This window comes from Oncorhynchus kisutch, linkage group LG30, assembly GCF_002021735.2.
Source record: "Oncorhynchus kisutch isolate 150728-3 linkage group LG30, Okis_V2, whole genome shotgun sequence".
NCBI classification, from domain to species: domain Eukaryota; kingdom Metazoa; phylum Chordata; class Actinopteri; order Salmoniformes; family Salmonidae; genus Oncorhynchus; species Oncorhynchus kisutch.
The window spans coordinates 27,572,756-27,593,672 of NC_034203.2; the positions used below are offsets into that span (position 1 = coordinate 27,572,756).

At 41.0% G+C, this 20,917-nt stretch overlaps 2 protein-coding genes across 2 annotated transcripts; one reads left to right on the forward strand and one right to left on the reverse strand.

The window, feature by feature from the left end:
• The first annotated feature begins 661 nt into the window (after positions 1-661).
• Positions 662-9,786, forward strand: rpe65a (retinoid isomerohydrolase RPE65 a). Its single transcript, XM_020466703.2, has 13 exons — positions 662-774; positions 1,200-1,282; positions 3,010-3,160; positions 3,264-3,371; positions 4,906-5,047; positions 5,264-5,411; positions 5,604-5,685; positions 5,848-5,980; positions 6,169-6,320; positions 6,557-6,686; positions 8,225-8,434; positions 8,617-8,728; positions 9,160-9,786. Exons 1-13 carry the CDS (start codon positions 764-766, stop codon positions 9,303-9,305), a joined length of 1,608 nt encoding a protein of 535 aa, XP_020322292.1. The 5' UTR covers positions 662-763; the 3' UTR covers positions 9,306-9,786.
• A 2,704-nt stretch (positions 9,787-12,490) lies between these two features.
• LOC109874677 (RING finger protein 11-like) lies at positions 12,491-20,635 on the reverse strand. The gene is made up of 3 exons (XM_020466704.2): positions 20,037-20,635; positions 16,103-16,272; positions 12,491-15,855 (listed from the first exon to the last, which is right to left on the reverse strand). The coding sequence occupies exons 1-3, from the start codon at positions 20,154-20,156 to the stop codon at positions 15,684-15,686; spliced, it is 462 nt and encodes a 153-aa protein (XP_020322293.1). The 5' UTR covers positions 20,157-20,635; the 3' UTR covers positions 12,491-15,683.
• Positions 20,636-20,917: the final 282 nt, after the last annotated feature.

Genomic DNA, 20,917 nt, shown 5'->3' on the forward strand with positions numbered 1-20,917 from the left:
TTCAACAAGTGCTCTGTACACAAAAATGACGGTCAGAACGAGTCCAGACCCGCTCAAAGTCCCATACATAGGGGACTTAACATTTATAGACCCCAATGTACACAAAGTACTGTATTACTCCGTAAGAAATGTACATTTAAATAAGCAATACTCAGCCGAGATAAGCATTTACACAGTAACTCTGAATCACTCATGCATATATACAAGTCAAGAGCATAAGGCCCATTTGAAATTGGTGCCTTTTGACTATTGTTAATGTTCTGCCAAATAGTCAATTGAGCAGGAGGGTAAGGTAAATCTATCCCAGTTACAAAATGTAGTCTACAGGAAAGTAGAAAATAATTACATTAAATTTAGTGAAATGCCATGAAATGTATCTATCTATAGGCTCTCCCTGCTACTGTGGTTTGGTAAATATATAAATGATTGAACAATCACATTTTATGTTATTGCAACACATTTGCCAGGCAAACACAGGCCTATTGATTTTGTGAAATATTCAGGCAAAATAAATCCGGTTTTAGAGGGCCACCATTGTGCAACCAAGCTAAGGATATTGGCACAATGGTATTCTTTCTCACGATGCAACCTGATTGGTCAAGAGAAAGGTTACAGCCACTCAGGGTCGAGAAAGAGAGAGGGGCTCGATGTATAAAGACGCTAAACCCACTGGGAGTGCCAAGACTTCCAGTTCAGAAGTGATCTGAAGCCACCTGTATGTGAGTGAGTGTGTGTCTCTGTGCTCCCACAACAAGGAGGAACCATGGTCAGCCGGTGAGTGATGGTTCATTTATTTAAGTCTGAATTCATGTCTGAACTCTCACGCTGTCAAGGGTCAACCATAGGGATAAAGTGGAAAATGTCAACTTTGAAAAATCTAACATGCAAGTAGACCAATTTTATTTGGAATAATGTGTGTTGCTTTACTCAATAAAGAGAAAATATGTATGAATGTATGCATTTTGAATTATGTTTGAGAAATTCCTCCTTACCTATTCCCAAAGAGCTACACTCCTGTAGGTTTTCACTTGAACCCTAATCTAGTGTACCTGGTTCTAATAACTAGCTGGTTGATTACCTGAACAGGTTAGTTACAACTGGGGTTGGATTGAAAACCTACAGAAGGGTAGCTCTTCAGGAACAGGGTTGGAGAGCACCTGGGCTTCAGTTACTTACATTTCTTTCCTTCACAAAACCAGATTTGAGCACCCTGCTGGTGGCTACAAGAAGATCTTTGAGACAGTAGAGGAGTTATCAGAGCCTGTCCCTGCAACAGTTACAGGTTTGTTAACTACATATTTATTTGGTCATATGAAGCAGGTTATGTTAATTAATTTTACTACACTACATGACCAAAGTATGTGGACACCTGCTCATTGAACATCTCATTCTAAAATCATGGGCATTCATATGGAGTTGGTCAGCCCTTTGCTGCTATAACAGCCTCCAATCTTCTGGGAAGGCTTTCCACTAGATGTTGGAACATTGCTCTGGGGTCTTGCTTCCATTCAGCCACAAGAGCATTAGTGTGGTTGGGCACTGATTTTGGGGGTGATTAGGCTTGGCTCGCAGTCGCCGTTCTAATTCATCCCAAAGGTGTTCTATTGGGTTGAGGTCAGGGCTCTGTGCAGGACAGTCAAGTTCTTCCACACCAATCTCAACAAACCATTTCTGTATGGACCTCGCTTTGTGCACAGGGGCATTGTCATGCTGAAACAGGAAAGGGCCTTCCGCAAACTGTTGCCACAAAGTTGGAAGCACAGAATGGTCTAGAATGTCATTGTATGCTGTAGCCAGTGGTGTAAAGTACTTAAGTATAAACTCCCAGTAATTTACTTGATACTTAAGGACATTTTAGCAATTACATTTACTTTTGATGCTTAAGAATATTTAAAGCCAAATACCTTTAGACTTTTACTCAAGTAGTATTTTACTGGGTGAATTTCACTTTTACTTGAGTCATTTTCTATTCAATTTTCTATTAAGGTATCTTTACTTTTACTCAAGTATGACAACTTGATACTTTTTCCACCACTGGCTGTAGCATTAAGATTTCCCATCACTGGAACTAAAGGGCCCAGCCCAATCCATGAAAAACAGCCCCAGACCATTAATCCTCCACCAAACTTTACAGTTGCCACTATGCATTTGGGCAGGTAGTGTTCTTCTGGCATCTGCCAAACCCAGATTAGTCCGCCGGACTGCCAGATGGTGAAGCGTGATTCATCACTCCAAATAATGCATTTCCACTGCTCCAGTGTCCAATGGTGGGAGGTTTACACCACTCCAGCCGACGTTTGGCATTGCGCATGTTGTTCTTAGGCTTGTGTGTGGCTGATTGGCCCTGGAAACCCATTTCCAGAATCTCCCGACGAACAGTTATTCTGCTGATGTTGCTTTCAGAGTCAGTTTGGAACTCGGTAGTGAATGTTGTAACCGAGGACAGACGCGCTTCACTCCGCGGTCCCGTTCGTTGAGCTTGTACGTTCTACCACTTCGCAGCTGAGCTGTTGTTGCTCCTAGACGTTTCCACTTCACAATAACAGCACTTACAGTTGACCAGGGCAGCTCTAGCAGGGCAAAAATGTTGCTAACTGACTTGTTGGAAAAGTGGCATCCTATGACGGTGCCACGTTGAAAGTCACTGAGCTCTTCAGTAAGGCCATTCTACTGCCAATGTTTGTCTATGGAGATTGCATGGCTGTGTGCCTGATTTTATACACCTGTCAGCAACAGGTGCAGCTAAAATAGCCAAATCCACTTACTTAAAGGGATGTCCACATACTTTTGTATATATAGTGTAGATTTCTGGTACCTTCAATCCTAAAAATCCACCATCCTAAAATGAGAACACAAATAAATCACTGCCATCTTGGAAATTCATGTGAAAACAGTACTGTATCTATGAGAAACATCCCCTAATATTCCTGTTACCTGCTCTAGATAAAATCACATTGAACAGTTCATTGATCAATTGTTTGACAAAGCTCTTTTCTCTCATATCTACAGGTAGGATTCCTTCATTTCTGAAGGGAAGTCTTCTTCGTCTGGGCCCTGGCCTGTTTGAGGTTGGAGATGAGCCTTTCTACCACCTCTTCGATGGCCAGGCCCTCATGCACAAATTCGACTTCAAAAATGGCCAAGTCACCTACTTCAACAAGTATGAATGGATGAATAATATCTGTTAGAGATCAGTGGTTACATTGCCTTTGAGTCTAATTAACCTAATGGATTTGATACCCATCTCTATCTTTATCCTTTAGGTATGTTAAGACAGATGCCTATGTGCGTGCCATTACAGAAAAGCGTGTGGTGATCACTGAATTTGGCACCTTCGCCTACCCAGATCCCTGCAAAAACATCTTCTCCAGGTTGGTAGCTAACCTCATCAGATGAATAACATAGCCGCAGGTTGGAGGCAGACCTGTAGGGTAGTCAATCGCTGGCACAGCCACAAAGTCATACAATGTGATTTTAAACCTAAGCCTAACCACACTGCTAATCTTATGCCTAACCCTAACCTTAAATTAAGACCAACGTTTTTTTAACAATAAATAGGCAATTTGACAATGCAGCTGTCCTATCTAGTGGACATTTCTCAGCCCTTCCTCCAGGACAATATTCATCCCAATAAACATCAACCTGCAACATATTTTTTTTGTTTATTTAACTTGACAAGTCAGTTAAGAACAAATTCTTATTCACAACGACGGCCTAAGAATAGTGGGTTAACTGCCTTGTTCAGGGACAGAAATACAGATTTTTACCTTGTCAACTTGGGGATTCAATCTAGCAACCTTTCGGTTACTGGCTCAACGCTCTAACCACAAGGCTACCTGCCGCCCCATATCCTGTAAATGGTTATATTTGCTTGCCATATAATGCCTTCAGAAGTATTCATACCCCTTCACTTATTCCACATTTTGTTGTTACAGCCTGAATTCAAAATGTATTAATATTACATGTATATTTTTTTCCACCCATATACACACAATACCCCCATAATGACAAAGTGAAAACATGTTTTTAGAAACTTTGCCAAGTTTATTGAAAATGAAATACAGAAATATCTAATTTACATGTTAGAATCACCTGTAGCAGCAATTACAACTGTGAGTCTTTCTGGGTGAGTTTCTAAGAGCTTTGCACACCTGGATTGTACAATATTTGCACATGATTATTTTTGAATTCTTCAAGCTCTGTCAAGTTTGTTGTTTATAATTGCTAGACAGACAAGTCTTGCCAAAAATATTTCAGCCATTAAACTCTGTAACTGATTTATTGATACACCATCCAACGTATAAGCAATGTCTGCTTTTATTGATATTTTTATTCTACCAATAGGGGCCCTTCTTTAGGGGCATTGGAAAACCTCCCTGGTCTTTGTGGTTGAATCTGTGTATGAAATTCAATGCTTGACTGAAGGACCTTACAGATAATTGTATTTGAGGGCTACAGATATGATGTAGTCATTAAAAAATAATGTTAAACAGTATTATTACACACAGAGTGAGTCCACGCAATACATTATATGACTTGTTCAGCACATTTTTACTCCTGAACTTATTTAGGTTTGACATACAAATGGGTTAAATACTTATTGACTCAAGACATTTCAGCTTTACATTTTTTATGACTTTCTAAAAACATAATTCCACCTTGACATTATGGGGTATTGTGTGTCAGTGACACACAATCTAAATGTCAGACATTTTGAATTCAGGCTGTAACACAACAAAATGTGGATAAGTCAAGGGGTTGAATACTTTCTGAAGGCACTGTATATCTGATCCTTCATATCAATCATTGTGTATATTTTGACTGCCGTTGCCTTGATCGTGGTTTTAATGATGACTGTTGGATCAATTTTAAAACTGGTGTGTGGGTGTGTGTTTCTCTGTGCAGGTTTTTCACTTACTTCAAGGGTGTTGAGGTGACAGACAATTGTCTGGTGAACGTTTACCCCATTGGTGAAGATTACTACGCCGTCACAGAAACCAATTACATCACTAAAGTCAACACTGACACGCTGGATACACTGAAGAAGGTTTTACTCTCCTCTTTTCCCCCAGGCTGAACATCCACCCCCCTTCATTACAGTATTCACAATATACTGTACCAGAAACCACAGTGTATGCTTTGACTTTAAAAAAACAGAACAAAATGGAAGTCTCACTTCTCATTAATAGTTAGAACACATGCATAATGTATAACATAATAATGAATAACGCATGAATAACACTATGACTTCACTTCTCCTCAGGTGGACTTGTGCAACTACGTCAACATCAATGGAGTGACAGCCCACCCACACATTGAGAGAGACGGAACAGTGTTCAACATCGGAAACTGCATGGGGAAAGGAGCATCGCTGGCCTACAACGTTGTCAGAATCCCACCCACTCAGAAAGGTTGGGCTTGTGTCCCAATTGATTCAAGAAAATAAAATGAAAGATATTCATTCAGAATTAATGCACGTGTTCCAACTATTAAACTATAAAATGTAGGTAACATGTACTTAACTTGTTCTGGATAGGATAACATGTAGTAGTAAGGCAATCTGAAGGCTTCTGCCCTGATTGCATCTTGTGTTCTCTCCTCAGACAAGTCAGACCCCATTGAAAAGTCCAAGGTTGTGGTGCAGTTCCCCAGTGCCGAGAGGTTCAAGCCCTCCTATGTGCACAGGTGGGTCATAATAACAAATCCATCATGTTCATAGTTGAACTTGAGGTCCCCAAAACAGCAAGGAGTCGATCATGGACATGCCTCCTTCTGTGTTATTTGACTAAGCCATATAACAACTTACAATGCATGCCAACTTAAATGGTCTACATATCACCTTTTTAGCTTTGGCATGTCGGAGAACTACTTTGTCTTTGTGGAGACCCCTGTGAAAATCAACCTGCTGAAGTTCCTCAGTGCCTGGAGCATCCGAGGCTCCAACTACATGGACTGCTTCGAGTCCAACGAGGTTCTCGGGGTAAGGAGGCAAACACTCAGTAGATTTTAGTTTAAAGTGACACATTTCTATACAGGACAATTATGTACAGTAACATCATACCTAGTCTCGACACCGAGAACCAAATCACACGTGTGCAGTCACAACAGACATAAGCATAACAGACATTATTGTCAAACCTAATAAACTTTTTAACATACATTTCACAGACATTGTTCCACATCGCCAGAAAGGACATTGGAGGAGGACAAGGAGAATACATTGACCATAAGTTCAGGGCCGCTCCCATCAACCTGTTCCATCACATCAACACTTATGAGGACAATGGTTTCATCGTGGCTGACGTGTGTACATGGAAAGGGTAACGGAACAGCTAAAAATGGTCTCTCTCATAAGATAGCAATGTCAATACAGTGGCAGATGTAAGTGACTGGATCAATTGTGGACTGAGGGATCTCAGGGGTGGCATTCATTTGAAGTGAATTGCCTTAGCAATGTCCTTTTTCAGAATAATTGATTAATGAATCCTAGCCCTTGGTCTTTAAACACGGTCTGTTTAAAGGATTAGGAAACTCATTCTCATTCATTTCCTGGTAGGTTTGAGTTTGTGTATAATTACCTTTGGCTGGCCAACCTGCGCTCCAACTGGGAGGAGGTGAAGAAGGCAGCCATGATGGCACCTCAGCCAGAGGTCAGGAGATACGTCATCCCACTGGACATCCACAGGGTAAGTCATTTCCTTCTCTTTAAAAATATTTTTTTTTAGTTGACATTTCATCTACATATTATTTCTTAATGTTTAGACAATAAAGTGCATATGTGTCACCTTGTATTTATTTTATTTTGGATCGCAACGTGTTCAGTGCACTCAGAAAGTATTCAGACCCCTTGACTTTTTCCACATTTTGTTACGTTACAGACTTATTCTAAAATTGATCAAATCATTTCCCCCCCCCTCATCAATCTACACACAATAACCCATAATGACAAAGCTAAAACTGGTTTTTAGAAATGTATTAAAAATACAAAACTGAAATATCACATTAAATAACTATTCAGACCCTTTACTTAGTACTTTGATAAAGCACCTTTGGCAGCGATTAGAGCCTCGCGTCTTTTGGGGTATGACGCTACAAGCTTGGCACACCTGTATTTGGGGAGTTTCTTCCATTCTTCTCTGCAGATCCTCTCAAGATCAGGTTGGATGGGGAGTGTCTCTGCACAGGTATTTTCAGGTCTCTCCAGCAATGTTTGATCAGGTTCAAGTCCGGGCTCTGGCTGGGCCACTCAAGGACATTCAGAGACTTGTCCCGAAGCCACTCCTGTGTTGTCTTGGCTGTGTGCTCAGGGTCATTGTCCTGGTGGAAGGTGAACCTTCGCCCCAGTCTGAGTTCCTAACCTGCTCCAGAGTGCTTTTCATGAATGATCTCTCTGTACATTGCTCTGTTCATCTTTCCCTCGATACTGAATAGTCTCCCAATCCCTGCCGTTGAAAAACATCCCCACAGCATGATGCTGCCACCACCATGCTTCTTCATAGGGATAGTCCCAGGTTTCCATCAGACGTGACGCTTGGCATTCAGGCCAAAGAGTTCCATCTTCGTTTCATCAGACCAGAGAATCTTGTCGGCGTCTTTAGGTGCCTTTTGGCAAACTCCAAACGGGCTGTCATGTGGCTTCCGTCCGCACTACCATAAAGGCCTGATTGGTGGGGTGCTGCAGTGATGGTTGCCCTTCTGGAAGTTTATCCCATCTCCACAGAGGAACTCTGGAGCTCTGTCAGAGTGACCATCGGGTTCTTGGTCACCTCCCTGCCCATGGCCCTTCTCCTCCGATTGCTCAGTTTGGCCGGGCGGCCAGCTCTAGGAAGAGTCTTGGTGGTTCCAAACTTCTTCCATTTAAGAATGATGGTGGACACTGTGTTCTTGGAGACCTTTAATGCTGCAAACATTTTTAGGTTCCCGTTTTGGTACCTGAGCTCAATATCGAGTCTCTATAGCAAAGGGTCTGAATTCTTATGTAAATATGGTATTTCTCTTCAAAATAAAATCTTAATTTGCAAACATTTCTAAATACCTGTTTTCACTTTGTCATTATGGGGTATTGTGTGAAGATTGATGAGGAAAAAAATAAATACAATTCATTTTAGAATAAGGCTGTAACGTAACGAAATGTGGAAAAAGTCAACAGGTCTGAATACTTTTCGAATGCACTGTATATCTGCATCTTATTCAAACTTTCTTTCATACTGATTGTGTGTTTCAGGAGGAGCAGGGAAAGAACCTGATATGCCTGCCGTACACCACTGCCACAGCAGTGATGCGTACTGACGGGACCATCTGGCTGGAGCCTGAGGTGCTGTTCTCTGGTCCCCGCCAAGCCTTTGAGTTTCCTCAGATCAACTATGAGAAGCATGGTGGGAAGAACTACTCATATGCCTATGCCCTGGGCCTCAACCACTTCATTCCTGACAGGGTGAGTAGTCTTGTTGTTTGCCACAAATCTATCTTCAAACTCTGAGAAGTGAATGGCAGAGGTCATAGCATGTTACGTGAGTGGCCATGAGTTTCTGTCTATATGTGGTTGTATATCATCAAGTTGAATGTGAAGACCAAGATGTGTATGTTAGACCTTGAGGAATCTCTATGCGGCTGTAGATCATCAAGCTGAACGTGAAGACCAAGGAGACCTGGGTGTGGCAGGAGCCGGACTCCTACCCCTCAGAGCCTCTCTTTGTGCAGACCCCCGATGGCGTGGATGAGGATGATGGTATGTTCAGTATTGTACTCTACTCTTAGTGTACTATACTGTCACTGTTACAGGCATGGTGCAGGGCAAACACTGATACATAGTATTGTGTTTGTGTTAGTGTTTAGAAGAGAGTTTAAGAGACATTGGGCTCTATTCAATCCGCAATATAAATTGAGGTCATTTGCAATTGAGCTGACATATGCAGTGTTTATTGTGAATGCAGTCTCCTCTAAAGCAGGAACATTGCCTTTAAATTTCAATCACGCTGTAAAACTGAACTTCCGCAATGCGGATTGATTAGAGCCCTTTAGCTATTTATCCAGGGACAAGGTACTTAAATTTAGTAGAAAAATGTACTCAGCATAATTCATAAAAAGATGGGTTACAGTTACAATATGTTGGGCACTGTGTTTTTCTAACAAACCGTGTGTTTTTCCAATGACCCACAGGAGTTCTGTTGACCGTTGTAGTATCCCCCGGGGCCCAGAAGTCAGGGTACATGCTGATCCTCAACGCCAAGGACATGTCGGAGATCGCCAGGGCAGAGGTGGACTGCCCTATACCCGTCACCTTCCACGGAATGTACAAGAAATAACATTTCAATAATCCTCCAGGCACAAAGACTAGTAGTCACCATTCCAGGGTATTCATACTAAGCATCACATTTCCCTCAGCAATAGAACAAACAAATAAACAATGACAAAGTATAGGCTACAAATAACTTGGCTTGTTGTGTCAGCAAAAACGAGGCAAGTATCTAATCATCTTCCATCATGATTTAAGTCATTTAACTTTCTGCCACCTACGATTCAGTATGGTTGGGCGTCCATTTGGATGAAAATGTACCATTTCGTGGTATGAATAGAACCTGCTGGTATCAGGGCATAAGTAGGTTTCCTACAATTATTTCTCAGTGGGCCCACAGCATAACAACATCAGCGGCCTCTCAGTCACGACACCCTGATTGGTTAATACAATTGTTGTGTCAGTGCTGGAAATCAATGAGTTTGTTCACAGTACCATGTCTCTTGAGTACTTCAGGGTTGGAATAATTAAAATATAATCAATATACTGGCCTTTTTATTGTATGTCTGTTATTTTGGGAAAGAAAGTTGAATGTTGTGTGTAACTAATAATTTGACTATTCTATAGTGTATAAAAATTAAAATAAATCCTAGATGCACACGTAGTACAGGTATATACATGAAAGAACTAGTCCCGAAGGACAACAATAAAGTCCATCTGCTCCATGTCATCTGTATAGCGGTTGTTTTGGCGGAGTCGAAGGTGGAACTGCATTAGAGCTGTGAAATCCACAAATGGCTCACAAAGCGGACATTGCCATTGGCTGCACAGAGGCACATTAACATAAATCCCATGCAGCATTGTTTGCAAGTTTGAACACTGGAATGTGAGATGTAATCTACACCTCCATTAGGATGATAGAAACTCTAATTAGTGTGATGATTTTTACATTTATTTCTATACAGCCTACACTTTCTCCTTCTGTCCTTCTGGGACAGTGTGGCTTTGTGGCAATGATCTCAAGAGCAGCTGCTCACCGATTTGAAGGGTCCAACAGTTCCACCTCTGACACAGCCAAAATACCCGCTATGTCGGTGTCTGCTAATGCTGGTTAACTCTTGATCTGATTGAATCCAGGAGAAAGTCCCTCCGCTCCATGTTAATCAGTGGTGGTCGGTGCCGTTTAAGATGAGGGAGGATTTTTATGAGCATGGCCTTATTTCTATTACAGCATATTGGATGACTGTCATTGATATTCCATTCACCCAGCTCAATGTGACATAGGGTTAGGTTAATACATGATACTCACATTTTCCCTATATCCATCATGAGGTTGCTACAACCTAGTTTACAATGTAGGTGCACAGGTCGAGAGAAAAATGTAAGAAATCAAGATGACACATTTAATACCGCCTTGCACGCTCTTGCCTGCATCTCTATCTGATCTAGGGTGTAATCATTAGTCTAACAGTTGCAAACAAGAGTATCTATTGGACAGGTATGTTTATCCCCGTTCCGTTTGCTTCCGTTAAAGAAATGGCTGAATGAATACACCCCTGATCACACTCAAACACAGTTCATGTTCATAGTGGCCACATACAAACAGTATTATCACTTTTCTTGATGTACAGTATAATTCCTTCTCGTATCTACACTCTCCTCCTTTCACCTTCACTTGTGGACTTTAGTGCACAGCACATCAGCTGTCTTGTGACCAGGCAAAATAACTTTTCAAGCCAAACCTTCATACATAACCACCAACTGCTATACAAGGCCTACATAATTGTCACCATATTAGCTGACAACATAGTCAACATAGCTACTAGAACTAACGGGTTAGTAAACCCGCTACAATCATGCAGTACATTGTAGTCAGCCAGCAAGCGGGCCCAGGTGGCAATAAATTAATAAAACCAAAAGCTTACCTTGACTTGGAAGAGTTCCAGTGTTGGATAGCCATCGCCAGCTTGCTAACATAGCATCCCTTTCTGTTTGAGCTGGGTGTTTGAGTAGGCTAAACTAGCTAGCTGCATTCGGTAGCTAAGTAAGTGAAAGTTAAAGTGAAAAAAAGAAATACAACAAGAAACAGCTGGCTCTTTCTTGTTTCTCCTTCATTTTTGAAGAAATTAATTTGTTTCATAACTGTTCAACTGTTGTCTTTGTCTTTCTTTGAGTCATCTACTCAGCACATTTTATGCACTGCAGTGCTAGCTAGCTGTAGCTTATGGTTTCAGCACTAGATTCATTCTCTGATCCTTTGGGTGGACAACATGTTCATGCTGCAAGAGCTCTGATGGGTTGGTGGACGTCCTCCGGAAGTTGTCATAATTACTGTGTAAGTCTATGGAAGGGGGTGAGAACCATGAGCCTCCTAGGTTTTGTATTGAAGTCAATGTACCCAGAGGAGGAGGGAAACTAGCTGACCTCCGACTACATCATGGTGCTACCCTACAGAGTGCTGTTGAGGCTACTGTAGACCTTTATTGCAAAACAGTGTGTTTTAATCAATTATTTGGTGACATGAATATATTTAGTATATTTGTATCTAAAAATGATAACCTTTTAAATGTTTCACTATTTTTATATTCATCAAATTCACTGAGGATGGTCCTCCCCTTCCTCCTCTGAGTAACCTTCAGTGACCATTGCTCCATCGTGAAAAAAGGATCTGAATACATTATGAGGCTTTGCACCAAAAGCGCTGAGCATACTGAGTGTCACTACTAGTGAAATGGCTACAAAGATTAGTTATGTTGCCAAAGAAAATCAGATTAGGTGTATTTAGCTTCAAGAAAAAGAACAAACAAGTTAGGATGTTGCAACTAGTAATTTGTTTGACCGAGCCCATGTTTTGTACAATGTTGCCTAACGTAATCTTGCCTCCGTACCATGGCATTAGCCCCACTAGTCTAAGCTGGTCAGGCGATTGCATTGCAGCATTGATAAACTAAGCTGATCATACTGATTAATTGGGTCAAACGTCTAATCTGAGAAACAAACAGGCATGTCGCAACTAGTGACTTCTGTAAAAGCACAGATCATGATGACCATAAAAGCCTGGCTTGTGCAATATTGTATGTGGCAAAAGACTTTGAAACACCATTGCTATGATTATAGCAGCAACAAATCTAAGCAGAAATAATTACAGTATGTACTGTGCTAATAGGATAAAAGGGGAAATGTAACATTTGACTAACACCTGGTGTAACAAGATACTACAGTCTCAGAACAATAATAAGTCAGGCATGACACAAATGTGTGCTTTCTTGTTTATTTACATTTTTTTACAGCTTCAATATGAGGGATGGTTGGCCTTTAAAAAAACAAGATTACAGGAGATGACATTTATTTTCAGAATCCTGAAAAACACTGCAAAACAAAGCTAATAATTGAAACACGTGTGTTGTCTTTTAATGTCACCGTGAAACCATGAGAGAAATCTTCCCCCTCTTACAAATATCTTTGGGACAGAGGTTTGCAAATGCATACTCAGGCCAGTGTAAACTCTAATGGGAAATACTTATCTCCCACAAACACAATGACAAACGATACATCTAAAAGGTAGGAGATACACAAACATCAATACAGAAAAGGGTATCACTATTATATGAACACAAAATGTAATGGAAATAATTCACTGCAATGCTACTTCGCTACAAACAAAAATAAACAAGCAAAGAAAATGCTGGCCTAGTTTTTTATTTGTTTTTTTTACAGCAAGAAAGAAAATTGTGCAATGATGACTGTGGGATTGAAAATATAGGTAAGTAAGTACTTAAAGGAAGAAATATTATTCTATTCCATATTGTCTCATTCGAGACAAAGCAAACCTCTGTCCCTTTCACTCAGTCACTTCCACACAAAAACACACACTAGAATCAAGACAAGCAAAACAAAGCAGGTGCACACTACTGAATCACACAACTCATGAATACATATTCAGCTATTGAGCTTTACTTCAACTTGATACGTGACCAATGGTAGCATTGACAGCATTATCAATATCAATCTTAACTTCTGTGCTGCGAAAAGAAACAATATTGAAAAGTGCAAGGTTATAGGTATATATATATTAATATAATGCTTCCGTTATTGTCCTATAAGTAAAGTGCAAATCTTAGGATCAGATTAACGTGTGTGCAAGCATTCCTAACTTTTAGACGGATCCTCCTGCACACGCACAAATGAGCCCTTTACATTGTCTGACAGCTATGCTACTCCTCTTATTGTAAAACCTATAAACCTTACACAGGGTGATTGACATACAGCTCATCCACTTCTTCAGGCCATTTGGAATGGCAGTGGAGCCATTTAGAATGGTCAATCGGAAAGACAAAACAAAAGGTAACGGATGTACACTAATGTTCAAAAGTTTGGGGTCACTTAGAAATGTTCTTGTTTTCGAAAAAAAAGAAGAAAAATGTGTCCATTAAAATAACATCAAATTGATCAGAATCCCAGGGTAGCCTCTTCACTGTTGATGATGAGACAGTTACCAGTTGAGGACTGGTGAGGCGTCTGTTTCTCAAACTAGACACCCTAATGTACTTGTCCTCTTGTTCAGTTGTACACCGGGGCCTCCCACTCCTCTTTCTATTCTGGTTAGAGCCAGTTTGCGCTGTTCTGTGAAGGGAGTAGTACACAGCATTGTACGAGAGCCTCTGTACGCCTAAAAATCGTCCTTTTCCAGCTACAATAGTCATTTACAACATTAATCATGTCTACACTGTATTTCTGATCAACAAGGACATTTGTAAGTGACCCCAAACTTTTGAACGGTAGTGTATGTGTTTCTCCATTAAACATATCATAACTTTTGAACGGTAGTGTATGTGTTTCTCCATTAAACATATCATAGTCTAATAGAGGATGGACTTTGGGTGCTTTCTGCACTGTGTATGTGCATACTATAATTGTTTTTGTTGTAATCCTAAAAGGAGACTATGCTCTGTAACTTATTTTATTTTGAAACACTAAAACAGGGTACGCTTCAGTCCGTAGAGAGATAACCATTATTGCGCCACCATGCCGGCTTTCCTGGGGCTGTTTTGCCATTACTAAGTCATATTCAGAGTGCAGGATTTTGAGACTTTAGAAGACTGATGAGTCATGTTATTGTCTTGTTGTTGCCAGCTGTGGGTTCCAAAGGAATCTTATGATACCTCTTGGTGACCAAATTCAGATGACAGAATATGATCTAATCCCATTCCCAGCTACTAATCATGGTGAATAATGATTGGCTGGGATGGGATGCCACCGAGACCTGCTCAAGTGGAAATGCAGTGAGCCATCACTACAGTAACAGCCCCTCCCCCATCTGACCATAACATCACCAACCCAATCCTAGTACTGTATTCAACAGCTGACTCAGGAATCTAGTCCACCACAGACGCACATATTATGCCTGCTTGTCCTCCTATGTACAGTTGCCTAATGTTGCCTTCTTTGAGTCAGACCATGACTCAGCCAGTTCAGAGCCAGTTCAGTTCAGAGCCAGTTCCAGTGCCAGCTCCAGTTCAGAGCCAGTTCCAGTTCAGAGCCAGTTCCAGTTCAGAGCCAGTTCCAGTTCAGAGAAAGTTCAGAGAAAGTTCAGTTCAGAGCCAGTTCAGTTTAGAGCCAGTTCAGTTCAGAGCCAGTTCAGTTCAGAGACGGTTCAGTTCAGAGACAGTTCCAGTTCAGAGCAAGTTCCAGTTCTGAGCCAGTTCCAGTTGTGAGCCAGTTCCAGTTCCAGTTCAGAGCCAGTTCCAGTTCTGAACCAGTTCCAATTCAGAGCCAGTTCCAGTTCAGAGCCAGTTCCAGTTCAAAGCCAGTTCCAGTTCTGAACCAGTTCCAGTTCAAAGCCAGTTCCAGTTCTGAACCAGTTCCAATTCTGATCCAGTTCCAGTTCAAGTTCAGAGCCAGTTCCAGTTCAGAGCCCATTCCAGTTCAGAGCCAGTCCCAGTTCAGAGCCAGTCCCAGTTCAGAGCCAGTCCCAGTTCAGAGCCAGTTCCAGTTCAGAGCCAGTCTCAGTTCAGAGCCAGTCCCAGTTCAGAGCCAGTCCGAGTTCAGAGCCAGTACCAGTTCAGAGCCAGTTCCAGTTCAGAGCCAGTTCCAGTTCAGAGCCAGTCTCAGTTCAGAGCCAGTCCCAGTTCAGAGCCAGTCTCAGTTCAGAGCCAGTACCAGTTCAGAGCCATTTCCAGTTCAGAGCCAGTTCCAGGTGATGGGTGGATGGGTCCAAGTCTTTTCATTGTTAATCACTAGTGTTTCCATAGTCTCTCTCTCATATGTCATCACCGACCAAGACACTGTGCTGCTCCTTATCCCAAGGTAAAAAGCAGAGGGGAAGGGGCAGCATGTGTGTGTTTGTTGGGGCTGGTGGAAGTGTGTGTGTATGTGTGCGTGTGTTTGTAGGGGGGGTGGCAAGGCAGAGCTCGGCAGAAGGGGGTAGTGTTGTATTTAGGGTCAGTGGTCAGTTGGTCTCGTAAGTGGAGAGCAGGGCGGCGTCCACAGGCTCCATGCAGGAGGGACAGGTGAAGGACCTCATCAGCCAGTCGTCTATACAGTCCATGTGGTAGATGTGCATACAGGGTAGAAACCGGATGGGGTCCCCGTACACAAAGTCCATCATACATATCACACACCTAGAAAATGGGTCAAAACATGTATGAATAGTGGTTTTGATCATTCTTTCCTCAGCACTTTAACTGACCAGGAAAAACTCTGGGCACTAGTTATGTTATACACAGTTACATGCTACAACTAGGGCCAGAGCTTTACCTGCTCAGGTCACATGAACAATGACCTTTATATATTACATCAGAGAATAAAAACAGTGGTAAACTAATAATATTAAGATATCAATAAAAACAGTGGTAAACAGATGCTTACTCTCTGATTTTCTTCTCGGAGCCGTCCCGTCCTCCGTCGTAGACACCCCGGGGGAGGTGCTGGATGAGGCCGATACGCTGGGCGATACGGACCTGCTCCTCCTCAGTCAGCTGGCTGGCCAGGCGGGCCTGGCTAGGGGTGGGGTGGTACACCGGCATGTGGGCCTCCTCCTGGAAAAAAGACATACCCATACAGAAAGTCAATCCATGGGCCAACTCAACTGAACTGTTCCCATGACCCAGTGTTTCAACAACCATTGTATAAGCGGGGTTGGGTGGTCTGTTCCACCTAAGGCTGTTCTACCTAATGACGTATATACAGTTGAAGTCGGAAGTTTACATACACCTTAGCCAAATGTAATTAAACTCAGTTTTTCACAATTCCTGACATTTAATCAGAGTAGAAATTCCCTGTCTTAGGTCAGTTAGGATCACCACTTTATTTGAAGAATGTGAAATGTCAGAATAATAGAATAAATAATCATTTATTTCAGCTTTAATTTCTTTAATCACATTCCCAGTTGGTCAGAAGTTTACATGACTCAATTAGTATTTGGTAGCATTGCCTTTCAATTGTTTAACTTGGGTCAAACGTTTCGGGTAGCCTTCCACAAGCTTCCCACAATAAGTTAGGTAGGTGAATTTCTGCCCATTCCTCCTAGCAGAGTCAGGTTTGTAGGCCTCCCTGCTCGCCCATGCTTTTTCAGTTATGCCCACACATTTTCCATAGGACTGAGGTCAAGGCTTTGTGATGGCCACTCCAATAGCTTGACTTTGTTGTCCTTAAGCTATTTTGCCACAACTTTGGAAGTATGCTTGGGGTCATTGTCCATTTGGAAGACCCATTTGCGACCAAACTTTAACTTGATGTCTTGAGATGTTGCTTCAATATATCCACATAATTGTTCCCTCCTCATGATGCCATCTATTTTGTGTAGTGCACCAGTCCGTCCTGCAGCAAAGCACCCCCACAACATGATGCTACCACCCTTGCAAGCCTCCCCCTTTTTCCTCCAAACATAACGATGGTCATTATGGCCAAACAGTTCTATTTTTGTTTCATCAGACCAGAGGACATTTCTCCAAAAAGTACAATCTTTGTCCCCATGTGCAGTTGGAAACCGTAGTCTGGCTTTTTTATGGCTGTTTTGGAGCAGTGAACGTTCCTTGCTGAGCGGCCTTTCAGGTTATGTCGATATAGGACACATTTTACTGTGGATATAGATACTTTTGTACCTGTTTCCTCCAGCATCTTCACAAGGTAATTTGATGTTTTTCTGGGATTGATTGGACTTTTCACACCAAAGTACGTTCATCTCTAGGAGGCAGAACGCGTCTCCTTCCTGAGCGGTATGACGGCTGCGTGGTTCCATGGTGTTTGTACTTGTGTACTATTGTTTGTACAGATAAACGTGGTACCTTTAGGAGTTTGGAAATTGCTCCCAAGGATGAATCAGACTTGTGGAGGTCATTTTTTTTTTTGATTTTCCCATGATGTCAAGCAAAGAAGCACTGTGTTTGAAGGTAGGCCTTGAAATACATCCACATGAACACCTCCAATTGACTCAAATGATGTCAATTAGCCTATCAGAAGCTTCTAAAGCCATGACCTCATTTTCTGGAATTTTCCAAACTATTTAAAGGCACAGTCAACTTAGTGTATGTAAACTTCTGACCCACTGGAATTGTGACACAGTGAATTATCAGTGAAATAATCTGTCTGTGAACAATTGTTGGAAAAATTACTTGTGTCATGCACAAAGTAGATGTCCTAACCGACTTGCCAAAACTATGGTTTGTTAACAAGAAATTTGTGGACTGGTTGAAAAACAAGTTTTAATGACTCCAACCTAAGTGTATTTAAACTTCCCACTTCAACTGTAAACCCTAGATTGCTGATGCTATATATTGGCCATTGAAAGGCTTTGAAGCCACTGGTCGGCCATATTGGCGACAGTGTTTCAATTAAATGGTTCAAGGACAAAATTACATGTATTTATTCTGTTGTTGTAGTGGGGATAGTAACATTAGTAATCTAAAATAAATACTTTAAAGATTTTTTGTTGTTGATTTTTGTTGATTTTCTTTTTAATGTTTAGCTCACATAATATAATTTAAAAGTATGCACTAATGTCACGCCCTGGTCTAAGTATTTTGTGTTTTTTCTTCATGTATTGGGTCAGGCCAGGGTGTGGCATGGAGTTTTTGTATTGTGGTGTGTTTTGTCTTTGGGTTTTGGTATGTAATTATTTGGGATTGTAGCTAGTGGGGTATTCTAGCAAAGTCTATGGCTGTCTGGAGTGATTCTCAATCAGAGGCAGGTGCTTATCGTTGTCTCTGATTGGGAACCATATTTAGGCAGCCATATTCTTTGAGTTTGTCGTGGGTGATTGTCCTATTTGTCTTGATGTCCTTGTTTTGTTAGTTGACACAAGTATAGGCTGTTTTCGGTTTTCCTTTCGTTTATTTGTTTTTGTAGTGTTTAGTGTTTAGTCGTGTTTACGTTTTGTTTAATAAATATGGATCGCAATCGACACGCTGCAGTTTGGTCCGACTCTCATTCATCACCACTAGAAAACCGTAACAACTAAAGTGTCTGTAATAGAATAAACATGTCAAAAACAAATACAGACATTAAGAAATGCATTTCTAAATCTTCCAAAATAATTTGTATAATTGAGGAATACCAAGATGGATGTGCGGTGGCTTCAATACAGCGCCACCTGTCAGTCATCCAGGGTTTATACACATACATCATCGGTTCCACCCCGCCTATAAGAGTTTGTCTTGCATTTGTTTCAATTGACAATGTTGTTGCCAGAGGGAACCTGGAAATTAAAGTAGCAGAAACACTGCCACGGCAAATCCAATTCATAAACAATTACACTACTTTTGGGCAGCCAGCGTATGACTAGGCAGCCATCTAGTATTGGGTGATTTGAGGTGGAATCATGTGTGAGGCCTACATGAAAGTGTGATACAACAAGGAGAAAGAAGGAGTCTATCATAATGGTTTATCACGCTGTGTGTTCTGCGCTGTGGCGAGCCAAAACACACACCCTGCCATGGATAAAGCAGCCGGAAAAAACTGCCCAGTCTGGACATTCTTGGCAAGCCTGTTTAGAACACTTTTGTGAGATTGAAAAGCGTTTGGGCATTAAAAGTGTTGTGTGTGTTTTTCTCTTTGTGTGACTGAGCATGTTCAACTATTGATATGTGAAAACTGAGACCCACAACAATCAGTTGCAAATAGGCCTACCTATGAAAACAATCATTTCAATGCAACACTATTGCTCAGCCCTTTAATTATTTTATTGTGGCTCATCTGATGTAGCCTAGCTTTTAAAACCATACATTTGACAGCAAAATTTAACTTTAAACTATACCTAGATGAATGGGTCAGTAATGGTATGGAATCATATAAAAGAAAATAATTAATCTAGCTAAATAATTAGGAAATATTTGACCAGATTCTCTAAAGATGCTATTGACCCCTGGGTCTTGCATGATTCTGTCAATTCGCATAGCAATACTTAAAGCTAGGGTCCTTAATTGATGCAATAACAAAGTGGTTACCCCGCCTCTGTTTTGGTAAAATGCTGAGGGATGGGCCTGGAGAAATGGAACCCCTCTTAAATTAATTCAGAGCTATGGATGCAATAAGGACTGACCATCCACGATATCAAAATTATAAATATATCCATGATTAGAGGCTATACAGTGTTTGTTTACAATTTACTAAAATGTTTACAAACAAAACAAGCTAATATTTTGGGTTCTGATAGGGTACGACTGTTGAACTAAGCTCATGAGGCATTTATCAGTTATACTCTTCAAAGATCAGGGGTTATAACTATATGATGAATGTATAAGTTCAACAATTAATGTAGCAACTAAGGATTCTAGCTTTAACATTAGTGGCTATAAAGTCTGACCTGGTAAGGCGGAGGTGGCTCCAAATCTGGGTCTGCCTCCCCATAACTTGCTCTGTCAGACTGGGATTCGTGAAGCAGAGATATATCGTCGGACGTCGGCGATTTGAGACAATTGCCCATGTCCACTTCTCAGTCCCTCGTTGTTTAGCTAGCTTGTAAACTTGCTATTGTTCGTTTACAACCAAATGTATATTCCCCTCGTTGAAGAAGTAATGTTATTACACATGAAATACTATTTAACAACCCATTAAAACATAATATACATGTTCATATAAACATTAGCTCGAGACCCATCAGCTGTCCAAGCTATTCAACATCATCAGACCATCACAGTCAAAACAAAGAGCTAGCTAGATACTGCTGCTAGCTAACGCTTTTGGCTAACCAGCTAGTGACTTCCTTGATTAATATAATTCATTCCTCGGCCTAAGATTTGAAATAAAAAATGTTCACTCAAATAGAAACTATCATAACGACATTAGCGATAGAACATCTATATTTTTCACAAATATAGACCACTGACTTCGCGAATAAAGTAAGTGTCTGGCTAGCCTGCAATATTATTCAATTTTTTCAACCTGAACTCGGCGTCCATTGGATATGACGTAACGGCTTTAGTGTTGTTGTCTTTGTCATAAAGTGAATGAGAGGAGTTTGCATTTTGCACTTTCATTGGATGGTTGCAATGCAACGTCACACGAGGAAAAGAAAAGTGGTGGCTGGCACAAGACCCCAAATAGTCTGTTATTTCAGTTTTTTTTTAATGATATATAATTTTGTTCTTAAACAAAGATCGCAATTGTTGGTTTAATCTCATAATTCATGTATAGGTATTCCCTGAAGTGGTCTACTGTAAAGTGTAAAAAAACATTCAGCAAAAT